At 45.5% G+C, this 21718-nt stretch overlaps 1 protein-coding gene across 6 annotated transcripts in view; it reads left to right on the top strand.

Annotated features, from left to right (window-relative positions):
• The window catches only part of SCN3B (sodium voltage-gated channel beta subunit 3), a 76252-nt gene extending 55437 nt beyond the window's left edge, over positions 1-20815 (top strand). For 4 of the 6 annotated variants that reach the window (XM_047752982.1, XM_047752981.1, XM_047752983.1 and 1 more), the window contains 4 exons: positions 4778-4941; positions 8902-9127; positions 12359-12497; positions 16410-20815. In XM_047752982.1, coding sequence (XP_047608938.1) covers positions 4778-4941; positions 8902-9127; positions 12359-12497; positions 16410-16473 — 593 coding nt within the window. In that variant the 3' untranslated portion in view covers positions 16474-20815. The remainder of the gene's footprint in view (positions 1-4777; positions 4942-8901; positions 9128-12358; positions 12498-16409) is intronic. The other 2 variants (XM_047752980.1, XM_047752984.1) reach the window with 2 other exon arrangements.
• The last annotated feature ends 903 nt before the right edge of the window (positions 20816-21718 follow it).

The following is a 21718-nucleotide window of genomic DNA, read 5'->3' as shown; positions in this document are numbered from 1 at the left end:
ATTTTATTTGCGTGTAATTCCAGTATTGGAAAGCACTTTGCTTAGATGCCCTCTCCCTCTCCAAGTTGATTTGTCACATGATGCAAATATGAATGGAATGGAATCTTGTCCTTTTTTTTTTTTTTTTGGCTTTTTGTCTTTTTAGGGCCACACCCACAGCATATGGAGGTTCCCAGGCTAGGGGTCCAATCGGATCTGTAGTTGTTGGCCTACGCCACAGCCACAGCAACTCCAGATCCGAGCCATGTCTGCGACCCACACCACAGCTCAAGGCAACACCGGATCCTCAAACCACTGAGCGAGGCCAGGGATTGGACCGGAAACCTCATGGTTCCTAGTCAGATTTGTTTCCACTGCACCACAATGGGAACTCTTTTTTTGTGTGTGTGTGTGTGTCTAGAGACCATTCTTCTATTTTCTGCATGAATTGAACAAAATTCTCTCATTTCCTTCAATAAGTATATGGTAATAATAGTAATCCTACCTTGCCTGGTGCTTTACAGTTTACAAAGCAATTTTCAGCCTATTACTTCTTTTGGCCCCCATATCAATCCTATGGTGGTATTCAGGAAAGGTAGATTATTTCCAATTTAGAGATGAGAAAACGAGTACAGGGGAGGGGAAAGGACTTTCTAGAGGACTTTTGCCTCTTGACTTCAATCTCCCAGAGCTTGTTCTAGCTCCTCTTATGGACACATGTGATGCTATGCAGGATTGCCAGATGGGCACTGGTCCTCTCATTCCTCTTTGGAACCACCCTTCCACCCCTCTCTCATGCCATTGCCTTCCCTAGAGCCCTACTCATTCTTCACCTCCTAGTGTCTGCTCTGCTCTTCCTCTCCAAGTCCACTTCCCCAGTTGTCTGTTGTGTTGGAAATATTTTTCTCTCTTCCCCCTGCGTCCCATTCTTTCAAGTCTCTGCTTGGTGACTGGCTAATTTGATAAATCAAGTCATTTCACGGTGTTAATTTCTACAAATAATGCCATTTATTGCCCCCTTTTGGAAGGTATTTACACTCTAATCAAAGCCTTTATTATCTTAGCACAAAGGAAAGCATTCTAGAGCAAAGTCAATAGAGGCAATATCCAAAGAAGAAAAAGATTTGGAGTTATTAGAGGGGTTGGTTACATACACATTACTATCTACCTCATAATAGATTGATGCTATTCCTTAGTTAAATATAACCATCATTAATTTAGTCTTCCTTCTCATGTTTCCTCATTATTACTGTAGAAATTGAAGAGGAGACCAAAGGTCAACTGATTTGGCCAAGATTATTCCAGGAGTTTCTTATTTACAGTCTTCAATATGGGGGTGAATATCTACCATAGGTACAGTCTTTTCTTGGATTTCATGGAAAGAGAGGCAGTGGTATCCTGGAGACTCACAAGATGGAGAAATATACCTTACCTCTTGATGGAAGAGGCAGCAAGTCATATTGCAAAGGGAACGCAATCAAAGATGAGAGGATTTTGTAGCCATTTTGCAGTGCTCTGTCTAGGGCCTCCTGAATTGAATTGATCCTATGAGCAGAGTTCTTTCTTAGGACTTCAAACTGGACTTTGGCAAGGAGGAGGGGATTAGTAGGGCTTGCTCTCTGATGATATTTTGGATTACTGTCATAGCGGCAGCTCAGAACAGAGCAGCTGCCATGCCACACTCACCATCCTGACTGCACATATTCTGCCTTCTCTCCTTTAACTATAAACGAACTAACTGTGTTTCTATTTAAGAACAACTCTTTGGAGTTCCCGTTGTGGCTCAGCGGTAACAAAGCTGACTAGTATCCATAAGGATGTGGATTTGATCCCTGGCCTCACTCAGTGGGTTAAGGATCCATGAGCTGTGGTGCAGGTCATAGAAGTGGCTTAGATCTGGCATGGCTGTGGCGTAGGCTGGCAGCTGCAGCTCCGACTTGACCCCTAGCCTGGGAGCCCCCATGTGTTGCAAGTGGAGCCCTAAAAAGAAAAAAAAAAAAAAAGAACAGCTCATTTACTTGTTCATTAGAGGACATCACCTCTCACCACTTCAAGGAGATTAGTCCAGGAAACTATCCTTTTCAAACCCCAACAGCTCTACTGCCATCTTTATCCAAGAAAAATCACTGAACTGTCTCAGTCTAATCACTGTACCAGCCTCTTAACTATACTTTTTGCTTCCATACTTGTCCTTCCTCACCTCTTCAGTTTATTCTCAACACAGCAGTCAGATCGTGTAATTTTGTATAAATCATGTTTTTCCACTCAGAACCCTCCAGTGCTCCCATCTCACTCAAAGCAAAAGCCGTACTTCTAATCATGGTCTTCAAAGAGCCATGTGATCTGGCCCTGGCTTATTTCTCCTACCGTGTCTCCTATCCCACTTTGTTCCCCATGCTGTTATTGTGCTCTCTGCTTTCACCAACCCTAGGATTCCCACCCTAGGATTCTCAAGTTGCTGTTTCCTCTGCACATCTTCACCTGCTCGATGTCACCTTCTCAGTGTGGCTGTCACCAACAGCCCTTTTCAAATTCTATCTCCTCTCCTCTGTTTTATTTCTTCCTGTAATTGCACTTATTGCAGTTTTATGTTGTTTACTTTCTCTCTCTCTCTGGAATGTGGGCTCCATGAGAGCAGGGATGGTTTCTCATTTGTTCCCTGTTGTGTTCTTGGTGCCTAGAGCAGTGCCTGGCACACAGTAAGCGCTCAGTGTATTTGTTGAATAAGTGAACAGATAAAAGAAAGATAAAATAACATTAACAAATGACATTTCTACAAAGCACATTGATAGAAATCATTCCAGGAGTTCCCGTCGTGGCTCAGTGGAATGAATCCGACTAGGAACCATAAGGATGCAGGTTTGATCCCTGGCCTCGCTCAGTGGGTTAAGGATCTGGCATTGCCATGAGCTGTGGTGTAGGTTGCAGACGCGGCTCAGATCTGGCGTTGCTGTGGCTGTGGTATAGGCTGGCAGCTGTAAGCTCCAATTAGACCCTTAGCCTGAGAATTTCCATATGCTGCAGGTGCAGCCCTAAAAAGCAGGAAAAAAAAAAGAATATAGAAAAAAAGAAAAAGCTGTTAACAAATCTAAAAAAAAAACCTATTTGGTAAGAGGGCTTACATCCTATGCAGAAGATTCAAAAATGAGAGGAACCCCAAGGATTCTTTTTTTTTTTTTTCTTTTTAGGGCTGCGCCTGGGCGTATGGAGGTTCCCAGACTAGGGGTCTAATTGGAGCTACAGCTGCTGGCCACAGCCACAGCCACAGCCACAGCAATGCCAGATCCAAGCCACGTGTGCAACCTGCACCACAGCTCACAGCAATGCCGGATCCTTAACCCACCGATTGAGGCCAGGGATCAAACCCACAACCTCATGGTTCCTAGTTGGGTTCACTTCCACTGCACCACGATGGGAATGCCCCCACAAGGATTCTTGTATCAGAACTTCTAACCCCTTCTGATGCTACCTTCCCATTAACTAATAATTAATAAAAATAGAACCCCTAAGAAATGAAATATTATACATTGAAATTTGTTATTTCAAGTATTACAATTTCAATATTACAGTATTACAATTTGAAATTGAAATTCAGCTAAGCACCCTATCCCCACCTTTGTAAGCACCCACGTCCCCTGCTCTGTTCTTACCTGATTTTGCCCAAGACCCTTCTCCATCTTGCCTTCCTCTGCACATACACTCTGTGAAAACTTACTTTTGTGTGTACAATAAGACACCCTGTACTGATCACAATAGTCCATATTTGTTCTGAACAGCACAGAGGAACCGTTCCTCCTTTGTTCTGCACTCTGTACATCTGTTAATGCAGCCCACATTTGCACTTGCTTCCTTGGAAGCCACATACCACTTTTGATTCATTCTGAATTTGAATTCATTCTGATGTACTTACCCTTTTTCAGGGGTCATGACTTTCTAAAGGGCAGGAGCCATAAGTCCAGACCTCCGTGTGGCATGCAGGGTGCCTCCCCATCTGACCCCTCACCCCATTTTTAACTTTCTCTCTCTTTCATCCTCTGTGTAAAGCATCACCCCAGCCCCATGATCAGGTCACCATTCTCTTCCTGGCTGCTTCATCCTCCACATGCATAGAATTACCTACATTTTCCATAAAACACAGATATGATTATATCTCTCCGTGGCTTTAAAACATGTGACCCCTCCTGTTGCAAAGGACATGCAGAGGTCTTCACAGCATGGGTCCCATCTACCTTTCTAGCCTCAAGTCTCAGCATCCTCTCTTCCTCTCTCCCCACCCCAAGCAGAAATAACTGCCCCTCCTCTGGGAACAGAGCATGTCCTGGTATGTCACTTGCCATGGTCTGGGTTAATGAAACCTAGGAGCATGTGTTCCCTGCTAGAGATTATAAATGCCTTTAGGGCATGGTGAATGTTTTGTTTCTCAGCATTAGGCTTGGCATAGGGTAGCTTTCAGTGGATGTTGGTTGAATGAGGGGGTGCATGGATATTCAATGGATGGGTGCACGGGTGCTCTGTTTCCAGCCTAGATCTAAGTCTTTGAGGGCAGCGGCCAGGTATGTGGTGCACCTTATCCCCACTGCTCCCGGGGAGGCTTTCGGTCAATGCCATCTCATCCATGGCTCCTTTGGCCCACTCCCTGCCTGTCATGAGAATGCGGCCTTGGGAGCATACACGCGTGCATGCTCTTTGCCAGTTTGTCTAATGATTCTTCCTTCTCTCTCTCCTCCCTCCCTCCTTGCTTCCCATTGCCTCTCCCCAACATCTCCTGTCCCTTCTCTGTCATCCGGCCCCTCTCCAGTCGGCATCTGCGTCCCCGTGTGTGTGGAAGTGCCCTCGGAGACGGAGGCTGTTCAGGGCAACCCCATGAAGCTGCGCTGCATCTCCTGCATGAAGAGGGAGGAGGTGGAGGCCACCACGGTGGTGGAGTGGTTCTACAGGCCCGAGGGCGGTAAAGATTTTCTTGTATGTCTGACTGCTGACTCTGGCCTTTCTTTTGCTGGCTTCTGCTGTCATGTGCCTGGCTCCCGAGAGTCTGGGGAATGATGATCTGACAAACACTGGCTCTTTCTCTGCAAAGCACGGATGGCTCCTCAGCAGATAACTGACAGCCTTAGTTTAGCCCGGCCTCCGTGAAAGGGAGGGCGCTCAGCCAGCTGCGAGCATTCCTGGTTACAAGCAGGGCAAGGAGAAGAAGGAGTTAAATAGTGTTAAAACCTACTGTGTGCCAGTCACCCTACTAGGCATTTTGCAGGTGTTCTCATTTGCCTTTTTTTTTGTCTTTTTGCCTTTTCTAGGGCTGCTCCTGTGGCATATGGAGGTTCCCAGGTTAGGGGTCTAATCGAAGCTGTAGCCACCAGCCTACGCCAGAGCCACAGCAACGCCAGATCCGAGCCGCGTCTGTGACCTACACCACAGCTCACGGCAATGCCGGATCGTTAACCCACTGAGCAAGGCCAGGGATCGAACCTGCAACCTCATGGTTCCTAGTCGGATTCGTTAACCACTGAGCCACAATGGGAACTCCAGCAGGTGTTCTCATTTGATCTCTGCTTCATCCTACTGGGTGGATTAAATGAGTAGAGAAATTGAAATAACAGTAAGGGTCATTAAATAACATAGCTTAACTCTTTTAACTCTCCATGCCCAGTGAAATAAGAGCAACAGGGATGACCAAGGCTGATGTTAAATGGTACACATGCATCAGTGGGTGGCATATTCAAATAGTCCTATAGTGGCTACATGGGCCAAGCCTACATACATTCACTGTCTCTGGAGCCAGGCTGCCTAGGATTGATTTTTTTTTTTTTTTTAATTTAAGGCTGCACCTGCAGCATATGGAGGTTCTCAGGCTAGGGATCAAATCAGAGTTTCAGCTGCCAGCCCACACCACAGCAATCAACACCAGATATGAGCTGAGTCTGCGACCTACACGGCAGCTCACGGCAATGCCAGATCCTTAACCCACTGAGCAAGGCCAGGGATCATACCCGCAACCTCATGGAATCTAGTCGGATTCGTTACTGCTGAGCCACAGTGGGAACTCCCTGGGGTTGATTCTTGACTCCAAAAGCTATTAACTCTGTGTCCTTGGACAAATTGCTTAACCTCTCTGTGCCTCAGTTTCCTCATCTCTAAAATGGGGCTATAAACTGTACCTATTTCACTGAGCCAGGATGCATGAACTATACTTTTTTTTCTGGAGTTATTTTATTATTATTATTATTATTATTATTATTAAAGTATAGTTGTCAAGTTCTGTTGTACAAAAAAGTGACCCAATCACACACATTTCCCTGTGCTGTACAGTAGGATCCCACTGCATATCCATTTCACATATAACAGTTTGCATTAAAAAAAAAAAAACCAAATGCCCATCCATTCCACTCCCCCTCCTTTCCCCCTTGGGAACCTCAAGTCTGCTTTTCTTGGCCGTGATTTGTTTCTGTTTTTTGTTTGTTTGTTATTTTTAGATAGGATCATCTCCATATTTTAGATTCTACAAATAAGTGATATCATATGTTATTTGTCTTTCTGTTTTTGGCTTACTTCACTTAGTATGAGAGTCTCTAGATCTATCCATATTGCTGCAAAAGGCATTAGTTTGTCTTTTTATGGATGAGTAATATTCCATTGTGTATATGTACCACATCTTCTTAATCCATTCATCTGTCAGTGGACATTTAGGTTGTTTCCATGTCTTGGCTATTGTGAATAGTGCTGCAATGAACATCGGGGTACATGTATCTTTTTCAACAAAAGTTTTGTCCAGATATATGCCCAGCAGTGGGATTTCTGGGTCATATGGTAGTTCTTTCTATATTTAGTTTCCTGAGGTACCTCCATACTGTTTTCCATAGTGGTTGGACCAATTTATATTGCCACCAGCAGTGGAGAACGTACTTATTCTCCACACCCTCTCCGGCATTTGTTATTTGTTCACTTGTTAATGATGGCCATTCTGACTGGTGTGAGGTGATGAGCTATGATTTTTAATGCATTTAGAATAGTTCTGGAGTTCCTGCTGTATGGCACTGGGAACTATTTCTAGTCACTTATGATGGAGCATGATGATGTGAGAAAAAAGAATGTATACATGTTATGTATAACTGGGTCACCTTGCTGTACAGTAGAAAATTGACAAAACACTGTGAACCAGCTACAATGGAAAAAATAAAAATCATTATTAAAAAAAAAAGAGGAGTTCCCGTCGTGGCACAGTGGTTAACGAATCCGACTAGGAACCATGAGGTTGCAGGTTCAATCCCTGCCCTTGCTCAGTGGGTTAACGATCCGGCGTTGCCGTGAGCTGTGGTGTAGGTTGCAGACGCAGCTCGGATCCAGCGTTGCTGTGGCTCTGGTGTAGACTGGCGGCTACAGCTCCGATTAGACCCCTAGCCTGGGAACCTCCATATGCCCCGGGAGCGGCCCAAGAAATAGCAAAAAGACAAAAAAAAAATAAAAATAAAAATAAAAAATAAAAAAAAGAATAGTTCTGGAGTATAGGAAGCACTATATAAGTGAGAAAATATGCATAAATAGGGCAACTGAGGCTTAAAGAAGTTAGTAAGAAAGAGCTTAGATTTGAACCAAGTTATCTGACAGCAGATTCAAAGCCCCTTTTACTGCACTGCCTTGTCTTCCTGGAGACAAGTTTTTTCTCCATGAAGACTTAGTGGACACAATATTAGGATGAATTTCAGTTTTGCCTGCTCTTCTGTCTAGCTCTCCTGAAGCTGGACTCATTTCCAGCTCTAGGCTGAGTGTGCCATTCTGATGTAGATTTGCTCCAATCAGGTGTCAGACCTGGGACCAGTCAACTTCCCAGCCCCCAGCTCAGGGCTCACTGTGACCCAGGCTAGTGCCCAGGTTACAGGAGTCTTAAAGTCTTGACCAGATGCAAAGGTTCCCATGAGCCTCAGGTCTGGTCATATGCCAGCCACCTGCTCTGCTTCGGGCCTGCCCAAAGTGAGGAGAAGGTGGCACAGAGGGAGGAAAAGAAACTTTAAAAATTATGCTGGAAATACAGAGCAATGCTAATAGAAATTTTGGTGAAGATGAAAATGTCCCCTATTTGTGCTGTCCAGTATAGTAGCCACTGGCCGCATGTGGAATTGAACACCTGAAACTAGTAGCTAGTGCAACTGAGAAACTGAATTTTACATTTTATTTAATCCCTAGTAATTTGAAATTTAATGTAAGTAGTCGCACAGGGCAAGCAAAGACTAGAGTGAACAGCACAGCTGTAGAGAAACACACACACACACACACACACACTCTCAACACACAGAGATACACTGGAAGGTGGAAGTGTTTGGGACAAGAAATGTCAAGACTAGATTTCAGTTCTGGTCCAGCCCAGAGGGGAAGACCTGATGTTTGCACATCACCTGGACATTCTCTGGGCCACTTTAGGATCCTGCATCTCCTCCCTGTGACCTGGCCCTGGTTGCCCACAACCCCTCAGTGGGGACCAGCTCAGAGAATCCCATTTGGAGGCCAGAGCTGTCAGATGCCTCATGACAAATGAAACTGCCTCTCTGCCTCCATCCCTCACTGGCTGCCCCCAGGACACATCTTTCTCCCTTGTTCTCTCTTTTTGCCTCCTTCCAATCTTTCCTTCCTCTCAGTGTCCCCCTCTGGTCTCCTGTACATTTCACTCACCTTCCTCTGTTCTCTTTCTTCCCACCCCATTTTCCTGCCTACCCCTTCCTGCCGCAACCACATACCCTGACAACCTGTTCGCCTTCGCCCCTCTTTCCCCCTCTTCCCTGCCCCCTCGGCACCTCCTGTCCCACTCCCACCTTCGGGAGCTCCTTGTGACATTGTAACCCCATGCCCCATTCTGGTCCTTTCCCCTGCCCTGTCCCCATCTCTACCCTGTCTTCTCTCCTCACCCTACCCCCTCTGCCTCTCTACCTGCAGATCTACGAGTATCGGAACGGCCAGCAGGAGGTGGAGAGCCCCTTCCAGGGACGCCTGCAGTGGAATGGGAGCAAAGACTTGCAGGACGTGTCCATCACAGTGCTCAATGTCACTCTCAACGACTCTGGCCTCTACACTTGCAACGTGTCACGGGAGTTTGAGTTCGAGGCTCATCGGCCCTTTGTGAAGACCACCCGGCTGATCCCCCTTCGAGTCACTGAGGAGGGTAAGTCTCGAGGGTGCCCTGCTCTCAGTGGAAGGGGGACAGTGGGTTTCCCCACAAGTGAGCCCCTTTCAGAATGCAACCCCCCGGTATTTGGAGTGGTCTAAAAATGTCACCACTGCCTGGTCATCCTGTAGTGGCCAGCTTCTTGCAAGTGCCTGAGGGCTGGCCTCTCTGTGCCTTCCTTTCCTCAAAGCAAAAAAGTGTGGAGAGGACAGTGTGCTATGATCTTTACCTGGTCCAGGATTCTTATCCTTAGAGAAAGAGGACAGCCTCCATGAGGCCTCAAATGGACAAAACAGCTACACTTTCTTCTCTGGCCCGCATTGAATCCCTGACTCAGTGGGCTCAGAGAAATCTCATGAGTTACCTGGAGGTCATCTACCCTCCTGTCTGGGAGTCATACCTGCCTCCAAACCAGTGGTGTTCAAATTTCAGCCAGCCTCAGATTCCCCCACAGGACTTCTTAAACCCAGCCTTTCTGATTCCATAGATGGAGCCTGAGAAATTGACTAACAAATTGCCAGGCAGTGCCGATGCTGCCAGGGACTGCGCTTTGAGAACCACTGCTCTCAACCAGTCTGGCAGTCTCTGTCTTCTGCCTCCCTTCACCATAATCACACAAGCAGCCCCTTCTCCATCCGTGGTGTCTCTCATGATATAACCCCATTCTCAGCTGGGAAAAGGGGAAACATATCTAGCTCTCTAGTCGTTACATTTTTCTGATTTCTTACCACCGCCTGTTGCTTGTTAGGGTGGGAAGCCCTTTCATCAGTGTAACTCAAATGTTTCTGTTGCATGACACCAGTCTTGAGGGTGAACTTAGAACAGTCTTTAAAATTTTTTTAAAGTATAGTTGATTTACAGTGTTGTGCCAATTTCTGCTGTATAGCAAAGTGACCCAATCATACATAGATACACATTCGTTTTCTTGTATTATCTTCCAAGATAATCCCAAGAGATTGGATATAGTTCCCTGTGCTGTATAGTAGGATCTCGTTGCTTATCCATTCTAAATGTAATAATAGTTTGTATCTACTAACTGCAAACTCCCAGTCCATCCACTCCCTCCCCCTTCTGCTGGGCAACCACAAGTCGGTTCTCCATGTCTGTGAGTTTATTTCTATTCTGTAGACAGGTTCATTTGTGCTACTTTTTAGATTCCACATATAAGTAATATCATATGGTACTTGTCTTTCACTTTTTGATGTACTTTCCTTAGTATGAGAATGTCTAGTTGCATCCATGTTGCTGCAAATGGCATTATTTTGTTCTTTTTTGTGGCTGAGTAGTATTCCATTGTGTATACGTAGCACATCTTCTTAATCCATTCATCTGTTGGTAGACATGTCGGTTGTTTCCATGTCTTGAGAACTTCCTGTTCTGCTTTCAGTTGGGCTCATTATTCAGAAAACTGGGGTGGAGGGGCCTCCTTACAGATGTCAGAAGAGTGATAGATGCATCTCCCTTTGTGTTTTCTCACCTAGCCTAAATGATAACTTCATTTTGCTTAGCCTTTCTCAGGCAATCTATCTCCAGCCCATTCTTAGCATTTTGGCTGCCCCAAGAGGCAGGGTGGGAACAGGCAAAAGGTGTGGGGCAGAAGGGAAAAGGGTCAAATTAAAGCCAGGCTCTTCCTAGAAAAGGGTGCCAGGAATCCTGACTTCCAGGCCACAAGCTTATTTATTTTTTTTTATCATGTAATGGTGATAAAATTCATGCACATCAGAGTAAGTGAGGCCATGGTTTAGTCATGACTTAGACAACAAGACTAAAAACAGAAGGTAGGTCAGTCCTGACTGGGTACAACGACTCTCAGGCCAGTCTGTTGGGCTCAGACCTGACGAGCCACTTCCCCTCTCCAAGCCTATCTCCTCTTGTGTAAAGCAAAGAGGATGGACTGGAAAGCTCTCTAAGGTGTTTTCCAGTTCAGAAGTTCCATTATCCTCTTCGGTTTACACACCTCTGCTCCCTGGGGAAAGGTGGCGGGCGCCCCCTACTGTTCACCTCCAGGACAGTCAGCTGGTGACTACCTGGCACTAGGAAGCCACCTCTGTCTCCACTTCCTGCTCTCAGAGGCTTTTTGCCTCCAGAGACTCTCGTGTAGCTGATAGAAAGTGCAGCAAAGTGGAGCCAGTCTGCCTACCAGACACCAGAGCCAGACTTGGATAAGAATAGATGAAAACACACTTGTTATCAGAGTCTCAGAGTCTCTTGGGATGTTAGGGCTGGGAGGAAGCTTGGCTCTCTTTTAAAACAGGGGTCCGGAACAAAGAGCCTGTATCAGCATCACCCAGGGGCTTTCTGTCAGTGTAGACAGCTCTGTACCACTGCTGCAGGTGTGAGTTCAGTAGGCCTCTGTGCCATCTCGCAAATGTAAGTTGAAATGACTCCCCATATGATTGGAGGGTGCAGCTCTGGTCCCTCATTCTGTGGCTGGGAGACAGCTCTGGAGGATAAGGGCTTGCCTGGGCACATGAAGCACCTTAGCACCAGAAGCAGGATCTTTGCATTTATTTGCTCTGTTTCTACTGCATCTTTTTCCTCCAGCACATCTCACTCTCTGCCACTTTTTTTTTTTTTTGTCTTTTTAGGGCCACTCCTGGAGCATATGGAATTTACAGGCTAGGGATCTGATCGGAGCTACAGCCGCTGGCCTACGCCACAGCCACAGTCAGATCCAAGCTGCATCTGTGTCCTACACCACAGCTCACGGCAATGCCGGATCCTTACTTAACCCACTGAGCGAGGCCAGGGATCGAACCCACAACCTCATGGTTAATAGTTGGATTCGTTTCTGCTGAGCCACGATAGGAACTCCCCCACAAGCTATTCTTAAATTTGCTAGGTAACATCTGGTGTGCATTATTATCCTCACCTTACAAATTAAATAAGCGAGTCTCGAATCAGGAAAAGGACTGTTCACACACCAGGAAGTAGGAAAATTGGGACCCAGCCAAATGTATCTCATCGAGCTCCAGGATTCCTTTCTCTGCTCTACTGCCTCTTCGCCACCCACCCTTCTTCCTCACCCATCCCCGCAGAGCCTCTGAGGAAAGTCAGTGAGAAAGCCGGCAGACAGGAGAGGTAGAGGGTATTAAATCTCTGATACCTTCTTGAGGTCCTTTAGACCCAGTGGTTATTTAAGACCTAAAAGTAGGCCTCCTCTGACCCCAGTGACAGCCCTGGGGTTGTTGGGCACGCAGAGTCTGAGCCTCCCTCTCCCCCTTGCAGCTGGAGAGGACTTCACCTCTGTGGTCTCAGAAATCATGATGTACATCCTCCTGGTCTTCCTCACCTTGTGGCTGCTCATCGAGATGATATATTGCTACAGGAAGGTCTCAAAGGCCGAAGAGGCAGCCCAAGAAAATGCGTAAGTCTAAAGACGCCAAGGCAATGATAGCTTGCACCTTCGGAGCGCTCGCCTCATGGGTGAAGTGCGAAGCAATTTACATAGCCCTTTGCTTGCCTCCCAACCTCTGTCAAGGTGGGCAGCATTAATACACCCATTTTACCAGACGAGACGACTGAGCCTGGAAAAGTTTGCCCAAGACCATTGTTTGCCCAAGACCATTGACTGCATACCTGCTGACGCTTGCCCCGCACTTTTTAAAAAAACTTTATTGAGGCATAGTTGTTTTGGAATGTTGTGTTAATTTCTGCTATACAGCAAAGTGATATTCAGTTGTACATATATGTTCTTTTTCATTTTTTTTTAATGGCGGCACCCATAGCATATGGAAGTTCCAAGGCCAGGGATTGAATCCAAGCCACAGCTGTGGCAATGTCAGATCCTTCAACCCACTGTGCCAGGCTGGGGATCGAACCCATGCCTCTGCAGGGACCTGAGCTGCTGTAGTCAGATTCTTAACCCACTGTGCCATAGCAGGAACTCTTTTTTTCTGTTATAGTTTACCATAGGATATTGAATATAGTTCCCTGTGCTATAGAGTAGGACCTTGCTATTTATCTATCCTATGTATAATAGTTTGCATCTGCTAATCCCAAATGCCCAATCTATCCCTCCCCAACTGACCCTCCCCCTCGGCAATCTCAAGTCTCTTCTCTATGTCTGTGAGTCTGTTTCTCTTTCATACATAAGTCCATTTGTGTCCTACTTTTGATTCCACATGTAAGTGATTTCATATGGTATTTGTCTTTCTCTGACATACTTCACTTAGTGTGATAATCTCTGGGCCCATCCACATTGCTGCACATGTGCCCTACACTCTTAACCACTATGTAAAGCCTATCAGCTGCTGCCACAGTCCAGTAACATTAACATTTTTATGACCATTTTGTAGATGCCGAAGCAGCTCATAGAGGCTAAGTGGCTTGCTGAGGCCACACAGATAATGAGAGGAAAGGCTGGGTCACGCTAATGTACGTGCTCTTCCTGTCACTTTCATTTGTTTGCTGTAAGCCACAGAGTTCATTAGGCCACCCGGGCACTGCCCTTTATTAGCTCCAGAGCTCCAAATATGTCCTTCCCCTTGGAGGGGGGCAGCCGTTGAATACCCAGAGAGGGGCTCTCTTTCTCCAATGTCCAGGCTGTACCTTCGCCATTTTCACCAAGGCCCTAGTCACCTAGGATGAGGACATGTAACAAATGATGGGGTCTCAGTGTCTAAGGGGCTATGTTGGCCTGTGATTTGGGGAGAGGAAGGATAGAAAATAACCCTCACAGATGTACACAGCTGAGGCTTAACCTAAAAACGCTAGGCTACAATCATCTGGAAATGTTTGATAAAATAAAGTACAATTTTTCATGATATCTATGATCCCAAGAAAGTAAGAAATTATAGCTCATCAAAATAAAGTATCATTTTTCATAATATCCTTCATCTCAGGAAAGTAAAAAACTGTAACTGACCAGAGAGAAAGATAGAAAGAAATGATACGCTGGGAGGCTGTCATTCCTGGTGACCTAGGTGATCAGATTTTAGTGCTTGAGTATAGCAAGTGCCCACAATTGGACAGGAAGTGGCCGCATTGGACAGGAAGTGCCCGTGCATAGGAAGTACCTGTACTTAGAGAGTTCCCATGCTTGGACAGAAAGTACCTATGATCGGGCTTGCACAAGAAACAGAGTTGGAACTGAGGTCACCAGGAGAGCCAGGATCCATACAACTCATGCAAAGGATAGATCAGAACATAATCAGTCCACCAGCCCAGGGAACATAGCTATCATAGCCTAATGCCAAGCAGAAACATAAAAGATTCTCGAGAATTGGTAACCACAAGCCTGCTCTCACAATGTTTGGGATTTAAGTTTATACTATCCATATGATCCAGGAACCTCTAAGCTGAGAAATTCAATTAAAAAAAATAGTCCCCAAACAGTGATAGTCAGGTGGAAGCAAATGAAAAACTACTCTGAAGGGACCCACTTTCCGCTGAGGCTTCGCTGTTCTCCAGATAAAGCATTGCTGAGTCTCATTCCGCAGTCTGATCCAAAACTAATAGACACAGCAGCAGACAATTCAGTGTGAGCAAGAGAGGTAACAAATGGCAGGATTAAGTCCTAGGAACTTCAGACACAAGAAGGACCTGATAGAATATAGGAAATGTTTGTTTGAAAAAGCTAAAACAATGAAAGGAGGAACCCAAGTATAAGACTAGCATGAGTTGCTAAGAAAAAACAACAGGCAGATTTGAACAGGAGTGAAAAAAATCTGGAAATGAAAAATACCGTCAGCAAATTTTTTTTTTTTTTTTGTCTTTTCTAGGGCCACACCCACGGCATATGGAGGTTCCCAGGCTAGGGGTTGTATCGGAGCCATAGCCGCCGGCCTACACCAGAGCCACAGCAACGCCAGATCCGAGCCGCCTCTGTGACCTCACCACAGCTCACGGCAACACCAGATCCTTAACCCACTGAGCAAGGCCAGGGATCGAACCCACAACCTCATGGTTCCTAGTCGGATTTGTTAACCACTGAGCCATGACAAGAACTCCCAATCAGCAAAATTTATAACTCAATAGATTGCTTCACCAGAGATTAGATACTGGTAACCAGAAGATAAACGTAAGGCAGTTCCACAGAATGAAGCACAGAGATATAAAAAGATGTAATATCATAAAGAAATATGAAGAATTGAGAAGATTTATTAGAATAGAAAAGAGGATATGGAGGGAAAACAATATTCAGAGATACTGTGGCTCTAAAAAGACCAAAAAAAAAAAAAAGGTCACACAGAAGGTCAAAGGCCAAAACTACTCTAAGCCAAAGGATGGCCAGATAGTAAATATTTTAGGCTTTGCTGTCTCATATTGCCCTTTGATTTTATTTGTTTGCAAGCCCTTAAGCAAGTAAGAACCATTATCAGCCCATACACCATAGTTTGCCTGTTTGAAATAACAATAAATTTGGGGGAGGTGGCTGGTGGTACTTTTCCTATCAGATATGAAGATTTCTTATAGAGTTATTAGAGAATTTACGATACTGATAGAGACACATAATACAGACAAACAGAACAAGGCAGAGAGCCTGCAGACAGGTTAATCCCTATATAAAAAACTGAAGGAAGAATGAACTGTCCAGTTAATGGTATAAGGACAATTCCTTATCCATATAGAAAATACAATAAAATTAGATTCCTCATCTCTCACACTAAACAAAAATAGTGAGTGGATTTCAAGGAAAGATGAAATGTAAAACTCTAAAATTCTATTAGGAAATATAAGAGTATCTTTATTACCTTGGAAGTGGGAGGATTTCTTAAAATACAAAAGGCACAAGTCAGGGACAAAATGGTAATTTTGATTACACTGTATGTATAGACAAACATCAGACTGGGAGAAGATATTTTCAAGACATGAAACCATCAAAGAAACATTAATGAGAAAAAGACAGATATCTCAGAAGAAAAACTGGTAAAGTACATGAACAGTCATCTTACAGAAGTAGAAACCCACACTGCGTATAAACTTAGGAAAAGATGCTCGACTTTCCCAGTAATCAGGGAAGTGAAAATTAAAGCATCCTTAAAATATAATCTGACATCCATCAGTGTGGCTGATTTAATTTAACAATACTAAATCCTGAGGACAATGTGGATAAATGGGAAGACTCACATTGCTGGTGGAAGAAAAAAATGAAACTATTATTCTAGTCTGCTGAAAGGGCCATTCTCATTTTCTCTTGGGTAACACAGCCAGAAGGAAATGCAGAGCTGTTCTGTAGGCATCCTCGTTCCTGTGCCCTTGCACCTCCCCCTTTCCTGTGTTTCCACCTCAGGGTACCAAACACACTGATTTTCTTCCCCCGTCTTTCCTCCAACAGGTCTGACTACCTGGCCATCCCATCAGAGAACAAAGAGAACTCTGCGGTGCCAGTGGAGGAATAGAAGGGGTGACTTGAGGTGATGTACAGGGAAGGGAGGGGCAGGTAGCTCAGGATGGTAGGTTGTACAGGTGACACTGTCACCCACCAATCAAAATGACTTTAAATTTGGTCCTTTAGATTAGATTTCTACCCTACCCAGAGTCCCCACCCTCAGAACACATCTTTAAGTTGATGCCCAAGTCATAAAGCTCTGTGTGAGGTCGAGTCCTTTGGAAGGTGAATTGCTTTGGCCTGAGTGTTGGGGCAACTTGAACTTCTGACCCATAGTGACCAAAAATAATTCCCTGACTCCCTCCTATGTAAGGATCATGGATTTTGTCAAAGAGTCTTTGGCTGGGCTGGACTGAGCTGGAACTTCTCAGTGAGTTGTTTTGTCATTGGTAGGTGGCCTGAACACTGAAGGACTGGCTATCCTAGGTTCAGTGATGCCAGCAGCATCAGGAGGCTGCCCCAGGGGCCACATCACTTCCCTTCATGCCTCCATCCTTCAGCTCACTCATCATCCATCCACTCACCTCCGACTTGCTAACCCCATCAGACCTATACACCAGAAGACCTTGCCAGAACTGAGGAGCCAACATGTCTACACAGACTCAACCTCACCCTGTCCTGGCTATCAGGCAAGCGGCTCCCATGCCAACTGACTCCTCCCCTGATCTCCACCCGACTTTGAACACATGCCGTGGGCAGTATATCCACCTGCCCCTTACTGGCTGGAGCTGGCTCGTTCTCCATTGCTGCAAGTGAATGCATGTCTTAGTGGAAGGAAGCAGGAATGGTCAGTTGGGGTTAAAGCAAAAGAGTGTCATGAAATGGGATTTACTGATGTCAGTTTTTCTAAGTTCCTGGCCCACGGGGCTGGAGCATCAGAGCAAAGCATGCCTTTTTGGGCCTTCCAGTGATAGAAAGTTCGTTAAGCATGGACTAAACTATTCTCTGGAGCTTGGCTCCAGGGCTAGACACCGATAGGTCTCAAAGGCCTGGGTTAATCTCAGTCCTTGAAGAAGCCAAGCGTAGGCAACCGGTTTAGTCACACATGTTTGTAATCCTCACACGGTAACATGTGTGTGCCTTCCCAGGCGAGCACACTTCCTGAGATGGCCAGGTGGCAATACTTCCCTGTGGGCACTGGAACTGAAATCGCAAAGTTCTTCCTCTCAGAATTTCTGTGGATCAGTATTATTACTCATTTTACAGGAGGCAACTGAGACTCAGACAGAGCTTAACAAAATAAGAGACTTCAAAGGATAACCTGGAGCAGATAAGGCCTTAAGTGCCGCCCGGTGTACACTTCCCGAGATGGGATAATTGTGTTTCTGCAAATTGAGTTTGGCTATGGCTCTTTCCCAAGCCCAGAATTAGGTGGGTTGCCTGGCTAAGGTTAACTCATATTGATTCAGGTAACTAGCCCTTGGCCAGAAAGGAAGAGAGAAGGATATGAGGTAGATGTGAAGAATTTCTCTACTGAAAAGATTTGTGACTCTGAAACCTCCCCCGGAAAGGGAATGCACCTGGGAATGATGCTTAACCAAGACACATGTTTTTAGTGAGACGGATGATGAGCAAATGGGTGCAGTGATGGGGGAGGGGTAAGCTTGGTGACTTCCAAAAATTTCACCTGGGAATTCAGTGTCCAGGAGTCTTTTCCAGATGTTAGGAGAGCAGATAAACACTGGACAAATGTTAGCCACTGTCTTATGATTCACTTTGAGTAACTGGTGTTAAATGTGGTGTCCTCGGGCACTCTGTGATGAGGGAGGGAAGGATGCTACATGGGATATAAGAAGATGAAGGTGATGGGATTCCGTGGCCAAGATGTCCCTCAGATCCAGGCAGATTTCTGGGGAAAGATCCTATCCCTTGGCTTTGGGCCTGACCTTGACAGAGTCAGTTTTTCTTCTCTCTGCCATTCCTGGGGAAGTATTTGAAACAAGTCCTTGTTGACATATTCATGAGTCTGAGTTTACTGAAGAAAATACTTTCTTTCAATAAATTCAAGACCTTTCTCATTGGTAATTTCCCACATAATTCCTCTGAAATAGGGGACAGAATGTTGATTTCTTTTACTTTAGAGTGAGGGAAACTGGCCTGGATTACTGTGCGGTTTCCCCAGCCACATGGCTGGTGGGTGACAGCTTGCTGTAGAAGCAAGCTACCTTCTAGCACTCCACTCCGCTGCTGCTTCAGTAGGCTGTGCGTCTCACTTGTGACCAAATATGCATGTTTGTCTTGTTTCTTTTTGAAAAGCCAATTGCCTGAGTGATTTTTAATGCAGCTGAATGATACCTCTTTTTTTCTTCTTTGTCTTTTGCAAGTAATCTTCCCTAGTCTTTTCCTTCTCCTAATGCCTCAACTTGTCATCCTCAATACTTTATTAAGCTCTGTGCTTTCCCAAGCCTTTTTATTTCAGTTATCTTATTTCTTCCCCACAACTAGCGCTGCGAGGTGGATATTGCTAATATGGGAACAGATGAAGAAACAGGCTGTCTGAGGCTAAGATGCTTTACCAAATCATAAGTTCATGTGGCTGGTAAGCAGAGAGCTAGAATCTGGGTCTTCTGACCCCCAGCCCAGGTCTCTCCATGGAGACCACGGCTGCTTCCTTTCCTCTCATTATTTTTACCTTTATCAAAACCTTGCCTCTCTTGCTTGTCCCGAGATGTTCAACATGTTCTCCCGCCCCAAGCCCACCACCACTTTGCTTCTTGGCCCTTGCTCTGTATGTGCTTTGACAGTCTATCTCATGTTGCTTTTCCCTTTCTCCTTGGCTTGTGCCGCGTTCTTTCTCCTGAACTGCAGTTGAACTCCTTCCTGGAGACCTGATCATGACTCTAAATCCACAAGGTACTGTGATCACCAGCCTACTTCAAGTCCTCACTCTCTCCCCATCGCTCCCCATCTCCCTACAGAGGGCCCTGACGCACGTGCACTGCTCTGGAAGCTTTGTCTGGCATGCTGTTCTTATTCAAGGGCTTAGAAATGTTCTCAAGGGCTATTATCACTTTAGGAACCCTATCTGTTGTCTTGGTGCTGGGTATTCCCCATGACTGATCCTTAACCACACATTTTTTTACTAAAGGCTCAGCCAGGCTGGGTCTGGTTTTCCCTTTCCTTTGGATGTTGATGGCCATGAACTTCATTACTCAACTCAGTTGACCCCCGTGAGCACCCTCCCCGCTGAGCTTTACCATCGGCTCAGCCTTGCGTCACAGCTCCAACTTCTGTGTGGAAAGACCTCGACAGTCAATACCTGTTCCTACGCCGGCCTTTCTTTTCAGACCGTCTAAAAGCACTATCCTTTAGAGTCACCACCCCCAAACATCCACACACCCAGACTTCTGATTCTCAGAGTTTCTAGTTTCTCCTTTGATGCCAAATAAGACACGTTAGTAGAAAAGGAATTTTTCAAAGCAGGGATATGCTGGAAGTATGTGTAGAGCTATGAATGGTGAAGAGAAGCGATAGTAGCTCCCTCCCTTCTCCCCAAATTAGATCAAAAAGAAAAATATACCCATCTCAGAATCTGTCATAAATCAGAGGGAAGAGGGCCATGAGACTACATTGTGGCAGGAAGAAGCAGGGAGCTAGACACATTTCACAACAGGTCATGGTTCCCCTTTCCCAAGTTAAGTGGAAATGGAAAAATAAAATAAAAAGCACCTTCCTTTCCTCTCCTTTTGTAAATGAAAACTCTCTAACCGGGTGAATTCTCTTAGGCACTGGCTATGTATCTGAATACCACTTGGCATGTCATGACTCTGATCATGCATTCATTCTGCATTTTAGCACCCACTCTGTGTTAAGCACCAGTCTCAACCCTGTGTGTGCCTCGTGGCCTTAGGTTTTAAAAATAGCACCACCCAAGGCCTTTCCTAATCTCTGCTGTGGTAGATGACTTACGTTTAGCCCCTCTACCCGTCCTTGAGTCTATCGGAGGACCCAGGAGATAAGCGCTTTAAGCAGGCCTAAGTTGTAGATTAGCCTCAACCCCTATCTTAGGCCAGCTAAGCTCAAAGCCTGTATTACTTTATCTTTCTTTTCCCCAAGTTACCACTTGGCAAGAGATGTCTCTGATGGGCAGTGTTTGTGCCGGGGCGGGAGGCTGCTGAAGGTTGAGTGCTTGTAGGTTTGTGATGCGCCATCAAACACGACCAGCAAACTCATGCAGTCCTGGAACTGATGGGGCTCATTGCTATGTTGTCACCTTCTTGCTGCTTTCTCTTGATTTTCCACAGCCAATCTTTCTCTGAACACTAGAAATGTCGTTCCCGACCACCCAATGCCTGTATGTGGTGTTTTTCAGTAAACTCCCTGTTCACATTAATAAAGTGTCTATAAACACCGCTGGCTCTGGTTGTGCTCCACTGTGTGTGTCTGCCATGTGTACCATGGCTTCACCTTCCTTCCCAGCCTGCATCAGTTCCTGAAGTCTCAATCACTGGCTATATGCCCAGAGAAGGAAAAACACATTCACTGCTCTAGGGTTAAACATAGCATCTCCCTTCCTTCTCAGCCCCAATGCAGATGAGTCCAAGAGTCACTGCGTTCTCTCCTCAATCAAATCAAACAAGTCTCCTGCCAGGTGGTGAGGGGATCCCAGCGAGGAAGGCAGGGGTCACTCCCTCACCGGGTTAGCTAACATAAGGGACTAAAGCAAAACTGTCCCCCAACGTCCATCGTCTTAGATGTGCCAAGGCCCCAAAGGGAAAAGTTACCCAAGAAATTGTCACTGGGATCCACAGTCTATCATATGCTCTGGTATTTCCATATGGTGGCAAGTACTGCACTAAGATGATTTTTTATTTCATTATTAATAACAATACCATTTAATAATGAAATAAAAAATCATCTTAGTGCGTTATTAATAATGAAATAAAAAATCATCTTAGTGCAGTACTTGCCACTGTATGGAAAAACAGACTCACATGTACACATAAATGTTTTTATATTTCCTCTAAAGTAAACTGAGGCTTGGAGTGATGCTTGGGGCCCAAGGCCACAGCTGATAAATAGTGATGCTGCAATCTGGACTCACCTGATTCCCAGACTTCTCCACCCACTTCGTCCGGCTGCCTCCCTCCCCTGGGAAGGAGATCCTAGATGCTGGGTGGCTGGCTGTGTGTGTGTGTCTGAGCCCGCCTGTGCACACATGCCTTCGGGGCTTGCCGTCATCACATCTGGGAAGACCAAAAACATCTGGGACAATGACCATTAACGAATCAAGCAATGAACACACACACCACTTA

Source organism: Phacochoerus africanus, chromosome 11 (genome assembly GCF_016906955.1).
Source record: "Phacochoerus africanus isolate WHEZ1 chromosome 11, ROS_Pafr_v1, whole genome shotgun sequence".
In the NCBI taxonomy this organism is placed as follows: Eukaryota; Metazoa; Chordata; class Mammalia; order Artiodactyla; family Suidae; genus Phacochoerus; species Phacochoerus africanus.
This window is presented reverse-complemented; position numbering and strand designations above follow the sequence as displayed.